We start from the raw sequence: 23961 nt of genomic DNA on the forward strand, positions 1-23961 counted from the left end.
GCCTTTAATTCAATTTAATTAATTTTAATTCTAGGAAAAATTATCTTTCTCTTGTTGAAAAAAATATCAGCGAAACAAAAAAAAAATGAATTTTCTTTTTTTTTTACTGGGTGCATTCATAATTCATATACAATAAAATATATATTTTTCAAACCCTCTCAATTCTAAATTTGATATTTTTACGGAATGAAATATCAATATTTTTCATTTTATTTATTGCCATACACGTATAATATAATAAATAATTTAAGGCATTTTACAAACTTTCAAATTGAAAATAAAAAATTGAATTGCATTTTTTTATGAGCAAATAACCAAATTGACATTCCTAACAGGCTGGCTTCGGGGACTTCTAAATTATAAATTTCAAGGTTCCTCTCGAGAATAGACAAAGTGGCTGTCAAATCGAACATTCGCCTATTGCCAAGTATGGTCTCGTACTTCTGGTGCTAAATAAAAATCTGACGGAGCTTTCGCTTTCACTGCATCGTGAGTCATCATCAGCAAATAACTGAATTATGGTACACGAAGCTGAAGCAACTGCGAACAAATGACATCTCAATGCCTCGGGCTCGTACTTGAAAAATACGGAGAACTTCGAGTAAGGCAGAACTGCATTTTTTCTCCGAGCAATCTGCATCCCAACGCAAATTTCCTCCCGCGATCGGTTAATTAGCACCGGACTAGACTTAAAAGGTAACCGGCTGCACGAACAATTAATTCACAATGCGCGACGGACCAGTTTGAATATTATACATTTATGGTGAGCGGCCGGCCGGCTGTGTGCCACTTTCGGCGACGCTTGTCCGATTGAGCGCGCAGCACAAAGTGGTGGTGCAAGAAATCGCCTGCTGCTCCTTATGCAGCAGCATGTGTGTGAATTTTATAATATGGTCTGCTTTTACTCGCATGATGAGAGCTAATAAGCGTTCTCCGCGATTTCGTGAGCCGTCGTGCCCGCGTCGTGGCCCGCCGGCCGAGCCAGCCAGCGAGCGAGAGGTCGCGGCGTATACGTAAATCGGGCTGCGGCGAACGTACCTTCTCTGCCCCGCTCGCTCTCAGTCGCTGTCTTTTTCAGCTCAAATCAACAACTCCTCTCCGGCTGGTCCTGTCCGTGAAAAGTGCGTAAACTTGTAATTAACATCTCGAGGCGCGAGTGCTAATATTCAAATCACGAGTGAAGACGTTTCTTGGTTTTAACAGGTTTTAAGTGATAAGTGATTGTCAATTTTGTGCGACAAAAAAAGGCAGATGTGGAAATTTTAGCATAAATTTAGCGTTTATAAATTTTTTTAAAAATAAGCAAGGAAAAATTTAATTTTCGATAGAAAATATTTTCAGCCTTTTTTTTATTTCAACACAAAAATGAGTTAAAAGTGTTTTAGATTCCAACAGTAAACATAATATGACACAAGATGTTTGGCAATAGTTCAAATATAGATCTACGCAAGCTTACAAAGAAGAAGATCAAAATAATGGGAATCCGGACATTCCAAGACACTTTATAGTTTTTCCTAAAGCTTAATTTGGCCTAAATCGCTTGATCATTGTGCTCTCAAAAATTTAATTGAAGACGGTTTGATTATCAGAAATTTATTTATTTTTAAAAATCAATGTTTTGCAAATTTCTTTCCTGTTCTGAAAAAAAATTATATAAAACAATTAATTATAATTGTTAATATTTTTTATGAATTTTGGGTTAAAGAAAGAACACATTTCCATAGTGAGTGAGCGCCAGCACTGATATGAATGAAGAAGCAGCCTTGCTGTTGGGGTTGGCCGCCCCCAGGACGCAACCCGGCCAACCCGCCACCACCACCATCAGCACCATCGCCCTGCGAAACGGCAACAACAACGTGGTCATTGCACTTTTGCAAGTAAGCCACCTTGAGAATCATTCATCTCCATCGCTCCGCCTTCTAATTACATAGGAGAATTCATTCAGCAAAAACTCGGCTCTTTCAAATCCGCGTATAGAACATAATGGAGCAGACGCCGAGTGTGCAATCAGCACTCTTTTTTTTGTAACGTAAACTCTCAGGCAGAACAAGATGAGAAGAAAATTGCTTTTTTGACGGCAGCCTTGGGGGAAAATTGCAATTATGATTTTTAAAGTGGTGCCTTTTGATGAAGGTGCATTATTTATTTTCATGATGATAAAAAAATTTAAGCTAGAGGCAAAAATATGATTTTTATTGCTCAACCTCTACTGTTTATATTTCAGCTTTTCTTTTTCAAAAAGAAAAACTATAAAAATTCCCAGATATAAATTTTATTTACGGCTGCTCGCGGTTTATTTCTCTTCCAAGAAAATTAGGTTGACTGACTGGCATTTTGATTTCTCAGAGTGCCGACTGGGTGCAGCTAAAAGTGTTGGACACTTCGCCGCCCTTGACACAACTGGGCGCGAACCTCGATCAGGCCAGCGACTTTCTGAACGTGCACGAACTCCTACTGAAAGATCTGCAGGTAATTAATCTCAAATATAAAATTTAATTTATCTCTGCCAAAATGTGTGTTTTGCGAGGGATTATTACGAAAACGTGAGATAAGGATGTTTGGGCTCCTCTGCGTAAACTGCAAGACAGAGACAGATTAATTTGATTCTTGATTACGCTAACGCCGATAAGTTTTGCTTTGTCAATATTAAGTTGCACTAAATTCTTCTTGTTACTCTTACGACTTTTCTTGAAAAACAATCATGGCTATATAGGCTTTAGAAAAGTTTCTTAGTGTATTATAAATTGCGCTAATAAAATTTCTGAGCGGAAATTGAATATTAAGAAATGTATTTATTTAGCAGTTTTTTAAGTAACTAATTTATAATTTAAAATTTAAAATATTCCAGCAACCTTTTTACATTCTTTTCAACGTAAAAAAATCATCTGCTCTTCACAAAGACTGATACATTTTTACAATATTTTTTCATCAGTGATGCAAAGAGAGAAAGATAATATTTTTTTTAGCTTACATTGAAAATTTACGATCTTTACTTATACTGACAGTTTCGCCGTATCGTCCCAATTAACTCCATGCAATTAATATCATGCTTATCTTAACAGACATTGCTTTATAATGTTATTAATTGCAAGTCCATTTCCGCCCCTCATATTTTATCTCTCTATATATTTTGGAGAAGGAAAAAGCAGGAAAAAGTAACTCGAATCCACTTTTATCTCTTTTCCTTTACTTTTTTTCCGCGGTTGTTTTGCACTTTATTTTGAAATTAATGACAAGTTAAAAGCTCCCTCTGCTGCCAGATGAGGGTTCGGATCGTTTCTTTTTTGAGCCTCGGATCAGTCGGAGCAGGAAGAATTATGATTTGGGAGGGCCTGCTGTGTGAATGGTTTTAACTCGTTCGAGGCGCGCGCGTGTTTGGGCTCGGGAAGATAGCAGAGTAAACAAATAGCAGAAGCTAGTCAAACATAAAAGCAGCACGACATAAAGGCGCGTTGGGATAATATCTGTCCGGTCGGCCGCTGGAGAATGAGAGAATGCGTGCATGCTAACTCACTATTTCGGCCGCCGCGGTCCCAAGTAGGCCGATGAGATCATGGATCGCGCGCTCTATTTTTGTCTCTGATGATGCTTCGTTATGCATGAGCTCATTAAACATGCACAGGAGAGCCGCCGCGAAAAAATAGAATGGGACTTTAAAAATTGCTTCTTTCCGCAAAAGTCGAGTGAGAATTTAATTTGTGCACACGACTGACTATTTCTTAATTGGCACAAGATTCGCGGAATTTTGGCACCTTTCCGAAAACCATATCAATGTAGCGTCCCGACGAGCGGCAAATTTTGGCTGAAAAATGACCTTTTGTTGTGCCGCCGCCGCCGGTTAAAGAAACTGACATAAAATTGCTTTTCTGCAGGCGACGCACAACTCCCCTGAGCAGTACTTGCGTCAGCAGGTGGACGCCAAATTGGCGAGCACAAATGGCAATCCCGACTTGTATTCTGCAATGGCCAATTCGTTGGCTCTCGCTTGGCGAGATCTCAGCCAACTCTTTGAGGATAGAAAAAATCTGCTCGTCCTCAATGTCAATTACCACAGGTGAGAGAGCGCAACACTAGTTGTGGCGCAAGTAAACAAATAAATGGTTTTATCATCGTGTTGATTGCCGATTTGGTACATTTACAAGGATCAACTCTTTTATTTTTTTCTTTCAAAATTCCTTATTTAATTTTTTAAATGAATCTTTTGTAATACATAAAAATTACAATATAATAAATAAATAAAAATTTCTCTGAGCATTTCAAAATAAATTACAGGAGTGCCGAAAAGTGTATCGAACGAATGCGAATAATGAGAGAAATCTTTGGACAGACCATTGTCCCAAGTGACGCCGACGTCGTATCTAAATTGATTTCGGACATGAATGAGCGCCGGAGGTCAATGCTCGAGGCGTTCATGGAAGCTCTTTTGAGTGGAAAAGTTTTGCTTGAAAAACTCCGGGAAATCGAACAAGAGGGATCAGACAATTGGAGCCCAGGAAATACTAAAGCGGAGGCAAGAGCAGGTAGTGCCAAGAAAAATATTTCTTTTTAGAAAAATAAACAAAATAAAAATTAATTTCCAGCGATTTCCCAAGTTGAACATTGGATGGAAGCCCTGCACGACAAGCGGAGGGATTTGGACAAGCTTTGGTTCAAATGGAAGGACATTCTGTTTAAGGCGAGCACAATTTCTTCACTTGCCGCCGAACTGGCCGAAGTTGAAGAAACTCTGCGCACTCGTCGCGACGGACTCGCCGGTTTTCAGCAGCTCGGCGAACACGCCGCCAGTGCAGAGCTTTTGCTTCGTGAGCACCACAAACTGGTTGCTGAATCGAGGGTAAAAATATTTGGGAAGGAAAATATTTTTAATTAAAAATTTATAAATTTAGGAGCTGCAAGGGAGGGTGATCAGAATCACCAAAACCAATGACGGTTTGAACAACAACAGGGACTTTGAAGGACAACTGGAAGTTTATTGGGCCAATCTCTCAGCGCACGCCTTCGTAGTTCTCAACTTGAGCTCTGAGTATTTGCACCTGCTCGAGTTCCGCATCGAAATCATTGCCTTCCTCATCGAGGCGCACACTGTTTGTTTGAAAAGTTAAAAATAGGCGAGCTTTTCATATTAGTTTTCTGATTTGACAGGCGCAAATCCGGATGGACCAGGTCGAAAGTGATCTTGCGTCCCTGGACATACCTTTGGGAAGCTCAAATCTGGCTCAGGTGCATTTGCACTTCTTCAAAACGCTGGAGGAAATCACAAAAGAGCCGATCGAGAAAGGGCAGCTTTTGTTGGCCGCTGAAGAGACGGAGAGAAACGGGGCTTCGGAGGCAAGTTGCGATGATTATTTGAGAAAAATATCTTAAAACGCATTCAAATAATGATTTTATGCAACCTGCCAAACATACACTTCGCGCGGGTGCTCTACCCCTGTTACATTCCCGCACCTGTTTCAAAATAAATCTTATTCGAAAGAAACTCTTTTATCGCGCAGGTCGTGAGGAGAGTTATTGAGGAGCTCCAGAGAAGAAAGAGGCTTATTGAAAGTCAGTGTGAGTCGCACCAAGAGACGACACTGCACATGGCTCAGGCACTCACCCATTTCTACGACAAGTACAATGAAGTAGGAAAAAATTTAAAAATCATTCAAAAAAGTTAAAATGTAATAATTATTTTTAAGTTGCGCACTTGGCTGGAAGACGAGGCTAAAATGTTTGTCCAGAGTCACCAGGACATTGGTTGCAAATTGGTCCAAACTCAATCTTTCTTGGATCAGCACAGAGGACTGCAGAACAATATGAAAGTAAGTAATTAAATTAAAAAAAAAAACATATATGAAATATTTTTTAATTCTACGTTTAATTTCCAAATTTCTAGCTCAAGGCAGTTGACTTAGCGACGCTAAACTCGATGCTGTCTGAGTTCATGGACCATTTGTCTCCTGATCAGCGTGATGACATTTGGCAGAAAATGACCCAGCTGAGGGAAGAATGGCAAAGGCTGGAGAGCAACTTGGACTGGCGTGTCGACTTAGGCGAGAAGATCTCACGTTTCTACTCGTTGTCCGTCAAACTTTCAAAGCAGGTTAGGAAAAAAATCGTTTTTTTTTGTGCTTTCCGTCTACATTTATTTTTGGCGCATGCCGTTCGTCGACTAGATCGAATCTGCAGAGGAGGCTCTAAAATCGGCTTCGCTGGAGCGGAGGGAAGGCAAACAGCCGATCGCGCAAGAGTTTTGGCTGGAGTGTCAGCAACTGCTGCTGCAGCTCGAGACGTACGGCAACAACTTCTTGGGCGACACCAAAGAAGTGAGTCTGAAAATTTTATTATACCAACACATGCGGTTATTTCAAGAGACGGTCCCCCTTTGAATTAAAGCGAGGGTGCCTCGCCCAAGGAAAAAAAATCTCAAGTGCGTGTAAAGTCTCTTAATTGCTTGTCGAAGGCATTCGCTAATTGCTAAAAAGTAGCCAAGTGGTGAAAGCTAATTTGTTAAGAACTTTAAAATATTATATTTTTTTTTTTTTTAATATTTTTCAGTTCCAAAAATAAATTTATCCGCCGATTGGCTGATTAATAATTTAAATCTAAATGCCACTGACTGTTAGGAATAAAGTGTATTAAAATGTTAATAATTTATCAATAAGAGAGTCGATTACAAATTTTATGAACTACTCAATATCAAAAAAGCAAATAGATTAGCAACCAATTTTTTTTTTATAAGAACCGTTAAAAACTATTTGTAAAGGACGTTTTAAATACTTTTATTAAAATATTAAATAAAAGTAAGTCGCTAATGTGAAGACATTTTAATAAAAATCAGTTCCTATTCTAAATAATTTAACTTTCAAATATTTTATTCTAAAATAGGTAAAAGAAATAAAATTTATAATATTAATGTTGTTTAATTCAATAAATTTAAAACGGAACTTTCTTTAAGTACACTAAAAATATGAGGGATTTAAAATTAATTTATATTCATGTTTTGTCTACTTGACAATTGCAATTTCTGCTCTCCAATTCAACTCGTCACGTTCGTGTAAGCTGAAACCGAAAGTGCCCTTCCCAATTCAACTCACCCCAGCAGACAAAACCGCTATAAGTCAAGTTTCGGATGTGCGTGGGCGTCACAGACTCACGCGTAAATATAGTATTTATGCGCGGGGTGCAATTCAAGAGGAGAAAATTCGGGCCGTCAAAGCGCGGAGAGCGCCGGGTTTATTTCTGTCCATGCTGGGCTGGCCGGGTGCCGAGCGCGAGCGTGAACTGGAAAGAAACATGGATTATAAGTGAGCATCGCCCGGCGTTTTTCAGGAAGCGGCGAAAAGCGCCAAGCTCCGGGAAGACCCACACTTGGACCTCAATTGCGCCAGGCAATACGTGGAGCGGACGCTCGAGCACCACCGCGCGCGTCAGCACGCCCTGGCGCAGTCGTGGGACGCGTGGCGCCAAAGGGAGGCCACCCTTCTGCAAAACTCGTTCCAACTACAAGAGATCACCATGGAAATCGCAAAGGTCTGTAACTTTTTTCTTCTGTTCAGAATCCCAATTAAAAATTGAAATATTCAAAAATTAAAGTATAAAATAATTTTTCATAGCATTATCATGAGATTATTATAGAATAGAATTTTAGAGGTGGAATCTGGAACGGCTATTAACTTATGCCGCTAATTAACATTTATAAAAAAAAAATATTTAAAAGTAAGAAACTGAAGCGTTATCGGTGCAATCATTTTGCCTACTTAACGCTTCCCAATGTAATTCAAATTACATTATTTTTTTTTTCATTTTATATTATGGGGAAAATTGAAGAAATAAAATTGAGCAAAACTTTTTGGCCGTTCAGAGGAACCCAATAGTAGCAGAAGTTTCACACCAATCTTGATTGAAATCAAAGAGTCTCATCCCAAACCATAGCTTGTCAATATAAAAGAAACTAAGATATAATTATTTATAAACAATAATTAAATTTTGTTATTTTTCTCTTCTCTCTATAACTTGCACTAAACTTCAATTTTTTAATGCTGCCAAATCATAGGGAACTGAATACTGAATAAATTTTCTTAAATAAAATATAATAAATAATTTTTTAGATATATATTTTTTATGAGAATGGATACAAGATACAAAATAACTAGTTTTGTTTTCAAAAGTAAAACACATACTTAAATGTGATCTGTGAGCAGTGCAAGCCAACATTGCAGTACAGAATTTTAATGTCAAGAGGTATTTGGCATCCACTACTTTGATAGGGAATTTTTGCTTGTTTCAAATCGGACAAGAGGAAGGAAGGGTTGCGAAATTTTAATTAGAACAAGCGTAGACGTGTTTTCTAGTCAAAAAAATCGGAGACATGTGTAATGCAACGTGTGTGCACTTAGATTAAGCGTACACAAGAGCTATTTAAAACCGGTGGGAGCATTGCCGAACGAATGACCCATTAATTAAATATAAGCTCTCGTGCAAGATCGCTGCCAAATATCAAAGGGAAGCCACAACTTCATCTCAGCTGCCAGTCTTAATGTAGTTTTACGAAAGTAGGATTGATCGGCATCAAGGCTCAGCTTAAAATTTATCGTTTCCTAGTTTGACAAGCTCCCCCTTTGAATAACGAAAAAATGTCCTCTAGAACGGTGCTCACTTGGGTAGGACAGGCTTACATGGTAAGCTCCAGAAACAAAATCTCCTTCCTCTTCTGTTGCCCCATTTTATTTTAATTTCAATATTTAGCAGATATATGATCGCATTAATTTTTTTATAAAAAAAATTCCAGACCTTAGACTGGGTGTCTCGTCTGGACGCTCAACTTTACCCAATTTTGGAGACCGACGAAACTAATCCGAGAATTTTGGTGCGTCTGCTGGAGGACCGACAGTCCAGGGTTCTTCCCGAGGCGCAAAGAGCTCAGTCCGAAGTTGAATTGCGACTAAATGCGATTGAGACGCTTCAAGTTCAAGGTTGGTTTAAATCTACTTATTTCCGATTTTATCCTAAAATTTTGTGGGAAATCTCCAGGCGAATCAATTAACCAGCGGGAGAAATTGATAAAGCAGTTGGTGGAGTTGAAGCAACGCTTTGCAATTTTAATTGCCGACTACCACCTGCTGCTGCAGATGATGATCGCTTTGTTCAAAAACGGCATTGAGGTAATGCAAATTAATCTTTATTATTTCACACGTGAATTAATTATTTTAAAAATCACTAGCTTGAAAAAACGACCGAAAATCTTTTGAGTCAGTACTCGGCCACAATTCTTCCATCCGACCCCATTAGCGTCGAGCGGATGATTAGCGAGCATGAAACTTCCAAAAACATTGTCGTGGAATTATTCCGTTTTAACACGGCTCAAATTGAGCAGATCGTCGACAAGATTAAGAAACAGGTGAGATTTTTTCAATTTCAAATTTGAATATATTTTTTTAATTTAAAAAAATTTTCAGGAACCCCGGGCAGCTGCAATTATTGACGAGCAGAAAATTTACTCAATTCTGGGCAAAAAGGAGGAGGTGTGGGAGCAAAGTTGGCTGCAACGGAAGGATAATATGGAGCAGCATCTGCAACGGTGTCAGTTTGACGCCGATTTGCACCAACTGAACTCACAGCTCGGCGAATTGGGGGCGCAAATGAGCAGAGTGCGCGGGCAGCTCGGCGAGTCGCTCGGCACCGCCAGGGCCAACGCAGAGGCTTTTGTCACTTTTGAGAAAACCATTGAGGTATTTTTGTTTATTATTATTTTTTTTTTCAATTTTAATTTTTTTAACAAACTGAAAACCAGTTGCTGGAGAGACGAGTCACGATTTTCATCAGTACAGCAGAAAAACTTGCCTCTGCCGAGAACATTTCTGCCCATCACGTTCAGCAAGAGCTGGAGCGGCTTCAAACTCGATGGGCCGGTTTGCGGTCACAGGTCACTGAGGTCAAGAGGCTTATTGATCTGAGTGTCCAGTACTTCATTTTATTGGAGCAGGTATATAATTATAAATATTTACTGGATTGAGTAATAATTTAATTTTTTAAGGCTGAGGAGTGGTTTAAGGAGGGAAGTCGGTTGTTGGTTTTGATCGCTCGGAGGTCCACATCTGTCAAAACGCCCGAGGAGGCGACAATATTGTTGAACGAAGTGGACAAGTTTTTGAAGACTGGAGAGACAAAGCAGGGCGAGAGGATCGAGCAAATTAAATTTATCGCGTCACAATTATATGGTGATTATAAATTGTTTATTTAAATTATATGACTTAAATTAACTTCTTTTTAGGTGAAGGAAAACCAAAACAAATAATAAACGTGTTCACTGATAGCAGAGAAATGATTGAATCGTTCACCATTGTGAACACAGAGCTGATTACTCTTTCTCAAAAGCTTCAAAACGACGAAAAAGAGCGTCAGCAAAAGGTAAGTTTAAACTTTAAAAATATATTTGAGACACTAAAAAAAATTATTTAGGAATCTGACATGTTGGCGGCAGCAAAAGCCGAAGCAGAAGCCGAGAGACAAAAAGCGTTGGCCGCCGAGCAGGCAAGGATACAGGCCGAAGAAGAGGCAGCCAGGGCTGCAATCAGAGTGGCCGAAGAGGCCCGACGGGCTGCTGAGGCCGAGGCCGCGAAACAGGCCCTTCTGGCCGCTGAAGAGGCCCGAAGGGTGAGTGAAGTGGACGCGGCCAGACAGGCCATCTTGGCAGCGGAAAACGCGCAAAGAAGGGCCGAGATGGAGTCTGCCCGTTTGGCCGCCGAAATGGAGGCGGTGGCTCGTAGAGCGGCCGAGGCCGACGCAGCCAGAGCGGCCGAAATCGCCGAGGAGGAGCGACGGAGGAAGAGGGACAGTGATGCGGCGAGAATTGCCCTGCTGGAGGCGCAGAGGGCCTACGAAGAAGAGGCCAAGAGATCGGCAGCCCAGGCGGCCCAAGAGGCCAGGAGGATGGCCGAAAAGGAAATGGAGATTCTGGTAGCCGAAGCGGCCGCCGAGGCTAGAAAAACTGCTGCGGCTGAGGCGGCCAGATCTACAGCCCTGGCAATGGAAGAGGCGCGGAAGGCGTCAGAGGCCGAGGCGGCCAGACTGGTGGCCGAACAGCAGAGGCTCTTTGCTGAGGCAGAAGCCCAAAGGTGAAATTAAAAAATAAATAAATCTTATTTTTTCCCAATTAGATCAATATAATGTTACAGTAATTCTAATTTTTTGAATTGAAATTTTTTTGTTATCCATTCTTTTCTCCAAAATTAAAAATAATATATTGCATAGAAAACTAAAGAATAATTTAAAATTTAGATTAAAATATATTATCTTTCTTCCAAAAATTTAAAAATACTTTAAATTCTTTATATTTTTGTCTGTCAAATTTTTTATGGTTCTGGCGCATTTGATTAAGCAATAAGAACAACACACTTGCAGGGTGACCAAAAATTTGGTGCTCATATCGGCTCAATTGGCAATTATTGAAAAAATAGGCATTGGACTTTTTCAGCGCTTTCGCTATGTTTTGGCAATTTGGAACCAGAGAATTGCACTAATCGCAGGATCGGAACAAAAACAACATTAACAAAGCCTCGGCAGGCAGAAAAGCGCGAGAGGGGCCACATGATTGTGCAAGCGACACGGCAAACCAAATAAATGAGCTCGGCGCGCGATTAATTAAATTAGATTCGCGGTTTTACCCTTCCTAGGGGACATGGCGATAGTTCCTGGTACGTTTAGGGTCGGCAGGTCGACGAAATCCTCCGTCGGCTTAATTTCGGTGAGATAGGAGCGAGAGGCGAATTTTTTGCTGCCCACATGACACTCTCATCCCTCCATCCTGCTGGCGGTGGCTGCTGCTGCTGCTTCTTGGTTCTCGAAGACCAGAGTGAACAAAGTCAGGACGGGAATGAGAAACGCGAGAGGCAGGCAGAAGAATAAAAATAACATCGCGCCTATTAAAAATATCATTATAACGCGTTAAAAAAATCTTTATATATTTAGCATAATCAAATTGATTATTAATGAAATAGCGTAGCTTTTATTTTTTGTTTTGAAACAAATTACTTTTTGGAGTGGAGTTGGAGTTATCAAGCATTTTGCAGCATTTTTAAAAATTAATATTGCATTACAAGTTTTTTTTCTAAATAAAAACTTACCTAGAAAAATGTAGCCAATTAAACCAACTTTCTTATTTGTTATAAACAAAAGGCAGTGCCGCCAGAGTTTTCTCTTTTTTTACATTTAGAGGGCTCAAATTTAAATTTTGATATTTTATGGATGGAATAAATTTTTGACAATTTTTTTAACATAGCCCTTTGATTAAATATTCAAATTTCTCCTATCATATAATAGTTAGGAAATATTCATTTTAAAATTACGCAAATTACGCAAAATGCGTTATAACTCGGCTCCAAAAAATGATTTGTTTCAAGATAAAAAATAAATCGTTACGACATTTCATCACCAATAAATTAAAGGCTGCATGCAAATATGAAGGATTTTTTAACGCGTTATAATGATATTTTAATCAGCGCAATCAAGAAGTCTTGGACGTTATTGAGCGCAATTTCATTTTTATTTTTCTGCCTGCCTCTCGCGACACGTGCGACTCCCATTCCTGTCCTGACTTGTTCGCTCTAGTCTTCTCAAGCACCAAGCAGAAGCAGCCACGCACAGCCAGCAGGATGGAATGGAGGGAGAGTGTGCAGAGTTTGCCCATGTGCTGTGCAAGTCTGCACTTGTGTAGCAACAGAACTGCAGCCAGTGGCGCCGGTTCAGCAGCAGCAGCAGCAATAAAACAAAAGACGCCTTTCATTTTTCATTTCATAGGCAGTCTTGGCCGTCTTTCGCCGAATTTGGAAGATTTTCGCCGTCTCATGGATTAAATGGATCTATCGCCACGCTATGGTAGGATAAAACCGCGAATCTAATTTTATTTTATTTATCGCGCGCCAGGCTCATTTATTTGCCTTGTCGCAAATAAAGGGCGCACATGTGGCCCCTCTCGCGCTTCTGCCTGCCGAGACTCAGGTTCTTAGTTCAAAGTTGCCAAAATTAAGTGGATCAACATGGCGAAAGAGCGGAGAAAGTCCAACTTTCAACCGGGGATTGAGCAGATTCAGCAGATACGAGCAGTCAAGCACCGAATTTTGCGGTCACCCGGCAAATTTCATTGCTCGGACTGCATTAACAAAAAAAAAAGAGTTAAAAGCATAATTCAGGGGCCCTTTAAATATAAATTGACATGAAACTTTTGCTAATTTACTAAACATATTTAATTATGTATATTAATTTTTTTAGATTGGCATTGCAAGCAGCTGAAGATGCCAGGAAGGCTGCTGAAGCCGAGGCTGCAAAACTCGCGGCCCAAGCGGCCGAAGAGGCCCGACGAGTGAGAGAGGCCGAGAATGCACGCCGAGCAGCTGAGGAGGCGCGAAAACAGGCCGAATTGGAGGCGGCGATAAAGGCGGCTGAAAAAGAAGAGGCGCTCCGGGCAGCCGCTGCTGTAATTTTTAAACAACAAATTTAATATGTGAATAAACTTGAATAAAATTTTTATCAGGCTGCGGCGCAGGAGGAGTTGCTGAGAGCAAAGCAGCAACGGAGAGAAGAAGCCACGCAGACTTTGCCGAGTGCTTTTCCGCCAAAGTTCATTGAGTCGCTCAATAGTGCGGTTGTGACTGAAGGAAAAAATTTCCTATTTCAATGCCGGTAAAATAATCAAACAAATAATTGCATGCTTGAAAAAATTAATCAAAAATTTTAAATTAAAAGAGTCACTGGTGAACCCGACCCGGACATTGAATGGCTGAAAAATGGAGAACCACTCGGAATCAACCCTCGCTTTTTGATTTCTCGCATGGCAGAGGGAATATGCAAGCTGGAAATTTCAAAAGCTCTTCAAGAAGACGGGGGAAGATTTACCTGCAAGGCGCGAAATGAGGCTGGAAAAGCTGAGGTTGAAGCAACTCTATCAGTTAAAGGTAGTCAAAGGAAAAATCAATAAGTAGTATCTTAAATCTTCAAAAAATTGCAGAGGCTGTTCCTCAAGTGACTCCACCTGTATTTACCAAGATTTTGCAAAGCGCCCGAGTCAAAGAGGGTGACACGCACCAATTTGAGTGCATTGTGGAAGGCTACCCTCTGCCGACGGTGCAGTGGTTCAAGAACGGCGCTTGCGTCGACTCTTCGCCTGATTACACAATCCGATTCAACAATGGACACGCAGTGCTCATTGTGGACGAGGTCGAACTTTCCGACAACGCCGCCTTCATCTGCCAGGCGTACAACCGGTTGGGAAATTGCCGCTGCGAGGCGAATCTCGTCGTTGAACGTAATTTTAAATTATTTGGAAAAAGCGCATAACTTACATTAATTTGAATTCAGGAAAAATTCCATCCAAAGCACCCATCTTTATCATGCCACTTTTGGCTTCAACTGCAATTGTGGGAGAAAAGTACGCTCTGCATTGTGAGATTGAAGGTTCTCCAGAACCAATCATTTCATGGACAAAGGACAGCCTGCCCATTGACCACACCAGAGAAACAAAAGTAATTAAGATTAAAAAAATTAATTATTATTAATATTAAAAGCTCCCTTCTTGAAATTTCAACGAGAAGCTCTTCAGGACTTTCAGATAAACTAATTGGTTATTTATTCCAAATTTTAGATCTTGAGGGATGGAGACAAGTATAAGTGCTCATTGAGCATCTCTCAAGTGGGCCCACAAGACTCTGGCGTTTACGTTATAAGTGCTCGGAATGCAGCTGGAGAGGCGGTTAGCTCTTGCAACATATCGGTTAAAGTAAAAATAGTTAATTTTCAGTCGACAAATATTTAAACTTTTTTATTTTATAGGAGATTTTAAAGCACGAGCCGGCACCTGCCCAGTTGGAAATTGAAAGAAATGTGTTGAAACCAGTGATCAAAATGAGTCTAAAAGATGTTGAGGCTGAAGAGGGTGGACAGTTCAAACTGGACACCATCATAACCGGAACACCCGAACCTGAGGTCAGTGGAAAAATTCTGTACTTGACGAATTTGTCTTATTATTTAAAAATTCAAACAGGTTATTTGGTACCACAATGAGGCGCCAGTGAAGGAGTCAAAGTTGACTCAGCTTGGGTTCAAAGGGGATAAATGTACCCTGTTGGTCAAGAATGTGTCTGAAAAGGACGCGGGCGAGTACAAAGTTGTGGCCATCAATCCTGGCGGCGAAGTTTCAAGCAGCTGCTCTGCTAAAATAATTAGTACCTTTTCAATAATCTAATTAAATAAAATTAATTAGTATTAAAATTTAGGCAAATATGAAGAATTCTTCCCTGAGCCACCAAAAATTGCCGGATTTCCACCCAGGTTTACTAATCTCCTGTCAGATATTTTGGTACCTGAAGGAGAACCGTCTAAACTTGAGTGTGAGGTCGAGGGCAAGCCCACGCCACAGATCCAATGGTTGTTCAATAACAACCCTATTACATCAGGCGATGGCATAAACGTAAGTAAATTCAAACTCCGCCTATCTTTTCTTTCTGGTTGTGGGATTAAATATATGTTCTTACTTGCTCTATCAGTCAAGCTAAAATATTATTTACCTGTAGATAAATTGAATGTTTGTTTAAATTTCAAATAATTTAGGGGTACTTTGTCTATCTAGCACTTGGTGTAAAATTGGTGTTAAATGTTGATAACGAAAATAAACTGGCAAAATCTTCAATCTAAATTTCTTGTAAAAATCTAAATCTTGAAAATAAATTTCTCTCCTACCACTAATTTATAGATGGTGCATGACGAGGAAAGCGGTAGCGTGAGTCTCACTATTAATGACACACAAGCAATACACCGAGGCGTCTACACCGCTAAAGCAATTAACTCTCTTGGCAATGCCAAATGCTTTGCCCACCTTATTGTGCGCAGTCACCAAGACTCGGACACCCCCGAATTCTTTCACAAAGCTTTGGTGCAGGCGGCCCCCACTTTCAAAGAGCAACTGCACGATACATGTTCCTTCTCTGGTGATTCCGCTAGATTTGATTGTATTGTAGCCGGCAAACCGACGCCGAAAGTGAGTTCGCCACCTTGGCGAACAAAGGCAAAATCATAGAGCATCCCTTAACTTTCAGGTCAAGTGGATGTTCAACGACACCCCCGTCTCCGGCAGAGACTTTCTTGTTTCAACAAGTGGGCAGAGGCAGGTGCTGACCATTCCCGAGGTCCGACCGGATCTCTGTGGAATGTACACCTGCGTGGCAGAAAATGATATGGGACGAGCAATGAGTTCGGCTCATTTGAAAGTAGAGGGTATGGGAATTAAAAATTTCAATGATTGGATAAAATATGAAAAATCTGTGAATAGAAATACCTGAAGAGTTCAGAGATTTGAGTGAACCAGCAGCAATGGCTGAATCGAATAATCAACAAACTTCCAGTTTCTCTGAAACTAGTCACATGACTGTCCAGGGAGTACGAAAGGAAATGGAAATGCGCAGCAGTATACAGGAGAATAGGAGCAGAATAGTGAGATTTTTTTTAATTAATTAATTGTACTTAAATATGGAGTTTTCAAATTTAATAAAAACTTCTTATTCAGATGCAGATGCAAAGAGTGGAGCAAGTCCACGTAGTTGGAAACGACCAACCAGTAATTCAACAACAGAGCAGCTTCTCAATAAGTCAAACTCCCCAGCAACAAATCGTGTCTATTCCAATTGTCAGGGAAAGGAAGCCGGTGGCGCCAAAGTTTATTTCACCTCTGAATGGAAAAATTGTTGACCAGGGTGAAGATGTTTTTCTTGAAGGAATTGTCGATGGTATTGAAAATAAACTCCAAGCCAGATTCTTTCTTAACATTTCGTAATCAGGTCATCCGGCGCCAAATGTAACTTGGCTCAAAAATGGCATGGAGCTTCCTTCAAATTGCAATGTGACTTTCAAGCACAACAAAGTGAGCCTCACGATCAAAGAGGTGTCTGTTAATGATGCTGGCAAGTATACTTGCAAAGCCGAGAACGAGGCTGGCTACGCCAGTAGCACTGCGGACATTGTGGTGAAAAGTACGTGCAACTGATTTGAATTTTAATATTTTGATTTTTTTTTTTAATTCAATTTAACTTTTGCGCAGAAACTGTTTTCCCGCCCGTATTTGGAAGGAGACTGCAAGCGCAAATGCTAACTTTGGGTGAAAGGGCTAGGCTGGAGGTTGAGGTCGCTGGCACCCCTGATCCGTCGGTGACATGGTTCAAAGATGGCGTGCCAGTTGATTCGATTCCAGGGGTCACTATCAAACAACAAGGCTCCTGTCATTTCATTGTTATTGAACCAGGCAAGTATTTATTTTCAATCTCTTATTAGGGCAGTGAATTAATAAATTCTTGACGTTAATTCAGTGAACACAACGCATACCGGCTTGTATTCTGTGGTGGCAGTCAACTCTGGTGGCCAAGCCAAAAGCAGTGCTGATATCTTGGTAGTTGAGGCCAAGCCAGAAATCACTCTTGAGGTCAAGAAAATGGTCTTTGAGGACATTGAGGAGGAGGTAATTTATGATTATTCTAAATTTAACTCAATTTTATGTATTTATGTGCAGCTGCAAATAATTTCTCTTTGAATGATATTTTATTGCTTTGTTTGCAGAAGAGGAATTCTTTTGTGGGGCCAGACAAAATCGATTTTGTGTTTCCAAAACCTGTTGACAATTCAAGCATTTCTACCGCAACAAAATCATTTTCCGAGCAGACCACTCGCCAATTTGAACAGCAGTCATCCAGTTACCAGAGCTTTGAAAGCCGATCAATGCAGGAGACCAGATCAGCTTCATTCACTGAGCAGCACAATGGAACAGAATTCAAGAGAATTTCCTCTCCTGCGCCTGGAACACGGCAGCCCAATCTTGAAGCGATCGCCATGGAAAAACTCTGGACGCACGGACGGTCACCTTCCAGAAATGAATTCACAGACAGACCAATGTCTCCTCGTCCGGGCTCGGCTATCGATTCGCTTAAAGCCAGAACTGAACCTATTGAGAGGTCTGCGTCGCCAAGACCAAGCAACGAGGCTTTGCAAATGGAAAAGTTGTGGGCGCATAAAATGGAAACAAAGTCTACTGTGATCAATAAATCGGTCGTGTCTGACTCTGTGCCTCTACAACCTGAGAATGAGGACTCTTCGAAACGGCCAAACTGGCCTCCTCAGAGCTCCTTCGACAACCAACAACCCTCTGTGCCCTGGAGAAAGGAAAATACTCCAAAAAAAGATAGCACGCCAAAACCAGAACCAACTCCTGCAGTTAAAGAAGAAATTAAGAAAACTGAGCCTTTGATGAAGCCTCCACCCCAACCCGTGTTCCAACCTATTAAACCAGAGGTGCAGCATTACATCGCTGAAACGACTGATTTGGTGCACAAGGCCAATTTCCAAAACGAAAATGTTACTGAAGAGGTGAAGGTCACCAAATCAGAAATCGCCTCCCAGTCGACCCAACTAACAACAACGGAACTTCACGAGACCAATCCAAATATTATCACGGAAAGAGGAATCAAGCCTTCAGAAGCGAGAAAGCTGTGGGCCCAACAGTCTCATCATTCGGAGCCACCACCGGTGCCTCGCGCTCCAAAATCTTCTCCTGCTCAAGCAAGAAAAGTTCAATCGCCAGCATCTTCAGACGGCAACAGGTCAATATCTCCTGTCTTCACAGTCAAACCTTTTGATCCTTTCTCCCAATTGGAGCCATTCCCATTCAAACCGGAACCTGAAGGCCCCCGAAAGGAAAGGGTTCCTCCACCACCTACACCTAGCAAATTTGAAAAGGGAACGTTCGTGGAACGTGGTGGGTCAAACGAAGACTTCAAAATACCCCCCAAGTGGAATCCGTATGACAGTGACTCCGACGGCCGGTCCTTTAGAAGCGTCCGTCCTCCTTCTGCTCCTCCAGCCCATCGTGCGAAATCCACCGGTGCTGAGCCGCTGCCCCCCTCCCAATTTGAGACACCCTCGGACCTCGTCCCTGCTCAAGCAAATTTTGGACTGACCTTGAGTGATTTTTCGTCGGCTTTGGCCAGCAATTCGGTGCAACAATCGTCTTCCTCGTCGAGCTTCGCCTCCAGAACGATGACGACCAGAATGGAGCAGCAAACCCGTTCTTCCTCTACCACGGCGGGTGAGTAATTTTTTTTCCCTTTTTTCCGCTTGAATTTAAGAAACGCCAACCCTATGAGCAAATTAATACCAAAAAGGTGAGTTAATGCTTCGGTATATTTTAAGTAGATAAAGAAGCGACCTGTGAGCAACCGAGAAAGCGGGAGATTTCTTTTGTTAAGGGCAAGGGGACACCTCAGAAATTGCGTCAAAACAGCCAGGCTCCAACTATCACCAAGCCAGCTGTCGTGCCAACCGAGGTGGGCACTTGTTGCGGAATATGTGATGCATTAGTTCAAAAGTTAAATTAATTTCACTAATTGTAGGGAAGCTTTTGACGTACAAGTTTTTAACAGATATATTTTTTACGTACAAAATTTTATACTATTTTATTTTCCTTCTTTAATTCTAACTGAAAAACTCTTCTTCCAAACTACGTAAATAAAAAAAATTCACTTCTCAGTGTTTAACACTTAAATGTGAATTGAAATAAACACAAAATAAAAACGAAATTGGCCTCGTCGAACGAAATGCGTAAACGGGCAGCTAAAAATTACTTTGCAAATTGCCGTAGCTCACATGCAACACAAAAAGGTAAAAATTTGTGTGCATCATTAACGTTTTTGATGGCAGAGAGTGTATTTTGTTTTTACTATGCGCTTTTTAAATATTATTTTTACTTTTTGCATGAAAAAAGAGAGTTTTGCATGGTTTTTGGCCGGAGTGGATTAATTTTGCACGCGGTTTTGCAAGTGAGAGTAAATAAATATGCTGGCATTTGACTTCAATCGCTCTCTCGTTTTTGCAGAATTCAAGAGTTCTGCGTGGGAGAGATACAAAAAGTAAATCTAAGGAGCAAATCAAAACCGTCAGCACTTCAGGCGAATTTAAACCTCACACAATAGCCGTTAAGCCAAAGGCCTCGAAGTGCAGAAACAACATTGGCGCAAAAAACGCAAATTACTATTTCGAGCCGATTAACAAAGTCGAAACTCGGCACGACAATAATAAAAAGAGAGACGTGATCATTTACTCGTGCACCGCGACGACAAAGCACGTGCACACGAACGAGCCGGACGGTTCCATGCAATTCGCCAAAGTCGAGCATTCGTATCAACAGCAGTTTCAGGCCGAGCAAAAACCCTTCGAAATCAGAGTGCCCAGGCCCAAGTACAAGGTCCCTCGACCTTCCAAGTTTGTCAAAGGGCAGCTCTCGGAGCGCGGCTACGAGAGCGACAGCGAAATCGTCAAGTTCAAACCCAAGTGGAAGCCGAGCAGCGCCGAAAAGGAAGATCCGCAGTACAGGAAGGTCGTGCCGCGCTTGTCCACGCCGAAACCCGCGATCCCGCGACCGGCCAGTTGCGTCACGCCGTCGTACTTTGACAATTACGAGCCGCCCTTGATGGAAATCGAAAAGAACAGGAGGGATTTCAGGAGGTACAGCGACGTGCAGCAACGCTCTGTTTTCGCCGGAGCAAGAGGTTAATAAAAAAGTTTAAAAAAATTTATAATTGTAAAATTTTTAATAAATCACAGAGGTGGCAAATCAGCAGATGGGTGAAATGAATGAAGATTTCAAACAAAAGGCGCATCAGTATATGAAGGAAATAAAGAAAGCAATCTATGCGCCGCAGCCTGAACAAGAACCAGATGCAGAGCCGAGTGTTTATCGGGAGGAAAAACGACAGTCACATTTTGGTAAAGGAAAAAGAAAATGATCGGTTATATATTTTTTTTTTTTAAATTTATTTAAATTAGAATATAAATTTTAGTTTATTGATATTTAATTTTTAATATTTTCAAAAATTAATTGTATGATTTTTTATTTTTCTTTCATGGAATAGGAATACTTTTGAATCACTTGAAATATTTTAAGTAAAATGTTTTAAATGTAACTTGAAAATAAAATTACTTTGTGTTTATTAGTCTATGCTTTATTTCATTTTTTATTTTACTTTTTGAATTTTTAGGTGCAAAGCAAATCGACCCTGACACAGGTTTGATTTACTTCAACTATGATTTTGGCTACGAATTTGGTCTGATTTTGCCCGGCGAAAAGAGAATTGGGATTGCCAAACAGGGTGGATCCGGCGGGACCAATAAGCAAAATTACCCCTTGCACTTGCCCGACGAGAAAGATGCAATTGAGTTCCCGATTATCCACGAGAGGACGAGCGATTTGCCGCCGCAAGAGAAATATCACACCTTGCCTCGCGGTTTCAAGTCGCGTCCCATGTCGTGCGTAGAACCAGCAAAAAGTCCAATTGGTATGTCATATTCAAGAAATTTTTATGATGAACGCTAACTGGAATTTGATTTCACAATTCAGACGCAAGCACAGCGACCGCAATTTACGCTCCGAGGGCAAGGTCAATTTCACCGACAAGGAAATCTTTGGGCTTTGGCGCTGCAAAGGAGCAAATCGAAAAGGTTTTCGAACCACCAGTTTTTATTACTGTAAGTTACAATTTTATTTTAATGAATTAAATTTATTGAATAAAAAATGAAAGAGTAAGATTTATTGCAGCTAATAAAAAATTCTACTTCAAAAACCTGTTCTTACTTACAATTAATAGTAAGAATTAAAGTTTTTTTAATTGAATCTAACTGGCGCTAAATATGTAATGAAAAAAAATTGAATTAATGAAAAATTTCTCTCAGTAAAGTTAAAAACAAATATGTTGCTTGCAGTTTCTTTTTCACTTGATTTTTATTTTTTAAACCTATGAAATTTTAGCCTTTGCGTGATATTGCTGCGAAAAATGGAAAAATGGCGCGCGTGGAGTGCATTGTGCAAGGAGAGCCAACGCCAGTCATCTCGTGGGCGAAGGACGGCAGAAATCTTGGACCGAACCCTAACATCCAATTTTTCTTCCGAAACGGAATCTGTCGCCTGCAGATATCAGAGGCGACGCCAGGTACATGGCCGAGAGCAAATTAATGGCACCACTTTCACACTCACGTATTGTTTGTCCTTTCAGAGAATGCAGGGAAATACACATGCACAGCCGTAAACAATTTGGGATCTGCTCGGAGCTCGGCCAAAGTCGAAGTTTTTTAAATCAAAATCGTGCCAAAGATATATTCTGAAATTTAGTCTCTCTAACCACAACATTGTTGATATTATACAAATGCATGTATAAAAGTATAACACACCTTTTTGACTCGGTTCAGTGTCGTTCTTTGTCGTTCAATTTATGGTACATTTAAATAATTTAAAATACTCTCTCAACTTTAAATGATCTGTTACGCGAAATTCTGAAATCTCTTGTGATTAACAATTTTATTTATTATATTATTGTTTTGTTATGTTGTTCTTGTATTTTTGGCAGCGAGAGACATACTCTGCGATGATGCGGCTCATTTCAATTTATTTCATATACTTGCGAAATGGCGCTTTAGAGGAACTAATTACTAATAGAGCAATTTCGTTCCGACGAGTCACACTTGATGCCGAATTCAACTCATTGAGCACTGCGTAACTTGGAATGAGTCAATCCGTTCTTTCGTCTCTTTCGCTCGCCAGCTCCATCATTGGTTGTATAAAAGTGGATGATGAATAAACTTCTGTGCAAAAAAGTTCCTTTCTCGTAGTTATTCAACCCTATGATGAATAGTTGGAACGGTCGTAAGTCAAATGCCAGCCAGTGTCAGAGAATTCGGCCAGAATGATTTATAAACGTGCAAAACACAATTAATGGAATATGTAGCGAGCCTAAAAAGTCACCGTGTTCTAAATAGAGCGACCCGCGTTGAATAAATGTGTGCAGGGAGCAAAATATTTCCAGTTGACTCACTGACGGCTTGTTGTAAAAATTTCTATTTTGGTGCCGCGCGTAATTCCGAGCCGCTTTATTTACGTGACTTTTTACACTCCGCAGAATTTTGAAATCTCAGCTAGCAAAACTATAACTTGGAGTTTAAGATTTAGTCAGCGGATTTTTATTCCAACGAAGAATCTAATTAAAATTGAGATGAAGAGGTGTTTTCCGTTATGCTCGTCGGCTTCTGGGTAAACACTTTTTTTTACAAGTGCCATGCAATATTAGCCCCGACATTGATGGATCTATTTTAATTTCTCACTTCACCGATCAAGAATAATTACTCGGGATGATTCAACTCTGACGACGAGGCTCGCGATGGATGGAATTTCGTTTACTCCCTTCGCGCCAAAATTAGCTCTGCAAGTCGTGCCAAAGGCATGCCTCCAGCCTCGCTCGCTGCTTCCATGGCAAATAAATCCTCGACGAGGTCAAAAAGTACAAACTTTAAAGTGCGGAGGGTCGAAAAATTACAGAACGGTGTACGTGAATGTTAAAAATTGCAGCAAACTGTAATTAAAATTAATACTCTAAAGGTAGCCAAAAATTTTCAATTATTTCAATAACGCGCTTTTTATTTATTATTATTTTAAAACCCTCAAATTATTTAAATTTTAGAAATCTTGATTTTGTTGAGTCACAAAAATAAGATAACATGAAAAGTTCAATAAATTCAACTTCTCGTCCATCACATCCCTCAGAAAGACCAATAAAGAGAGTGGAGAGATAAATATTTTAACAAGCCTGCCCTTTCACGCGGCCCATCATCCTTTCTCGCCTCTCTCGCAACCGCAGCTTTTTTTATGTCGAAAATGATGATGAATTCCAGCCAACGTCAATAAATTGGCCAGTTTAAATTGCAGTTTATTGCCATCAAGGGGGAATAACAATTAACTTTAAGCACATGAAGTTGAACAACAATTCTTTTTAACGTAAGAGCAGAGAGGCGAGCTGAGAAAAAACTCAGGGGAAGCGCGGCGGCGGCGGCCGCAGTAGAGTTATCGATAGTTATTGGCCTATAAATAGACTTTGATCGCATCTCAAGCAGCCCTGCGGCCGTTCA

The 23961-nt window shown here is 40.5% G+C and overlaps 1 protein-coding gene across 4 annotated transcripts; it reads left to right on the plus strand.

Annotated features, from left to right (window-relative positions):
• The first annotated feature begins 964 nt into the window (after positions 1–964).
• On the plus strand, positions 965–22659 carry LOC132196427 (muscle M-line assembly protein unc-89-like). 4 transcript variants are annotated; one of them, XM_059619074.1, is made up of 45 exons: positions 965–1121; positions 1725–1877; positions 2347–2469; positions 3873–4054; positions 4273–4520; positions 4581–4834; positions 4887–5084; positions 5143–5328; positions 5493–5621; positions 5679–5801; positions 5876–6082; positions 6156–6305; positions 7312–7512; positions 8771–8954; positions 9013–9143; positions 9203–9379; positions 9438–9710; positions 9773–9964; positions 10016–10199; positions 10253–10389; positions 10441–11096; positions 13249–13453; positions 13511–13659; positions 13723–13931; positions 13985–14281; positions 14335–14498; positions 14618–14752; positions 14806–14958; positions 15017–15197; positions 15249–15442; positions 15725–16009; positions 16068–16245; positions 16301–16461; positions 16535–16754; positions 16806–16997; positions 17066–17266; positions 17331–17479; positions 17578–19099; positions 19207–19337; positions 19886–20558; positions 20614–20775; positions 21048–21344; positions 21407–21534; positions 21815–21995; positions 22059–22659. In XM_059619074.1, exons 2-45 carry the CDS (start codon positions 1746–1748, stop codon positions 22136–22138), a joined length of 10314 nt encoding a protein of 3437 aa, XP_059475057.1. In that variant the 5' UTR covers positions 965–1121; positions 1725–1745; the 3' UTR covers positions 22139–22659. The 4 variants fall into 4 exon arrangements, with proteins under 4 accessions (XP_059475057.1, XP_059475060.1, XP_059475061.1 ...); XM_059619076.1 differs by having other exon boundaries at positions 1024–1121; positions 1706–1877; XM_059619077.1 differs by lacking the exon at positions 15725–16009.
• The last annotated feature ends 1302 nt before the right edge of the window (positions 22660–23961 follow it).

This window comes from Neocloeon triangulifer, unplaced genomic scaffold, assembly GCF_031216515.1.
Source record: "Neocloeon triangulifer isolate White Clay Creek 2 clone unplaced genomic scaffold, ASM3121651v1 ptg000012l, whole genome shotgun sequence".
Taxonomy (NCBI): Eukaryota; Metazoa; Arthropoda; class Insecta; order Ephemeroptera; family Baetidae; genus Neocloeon; species Neocloeon triangulifer.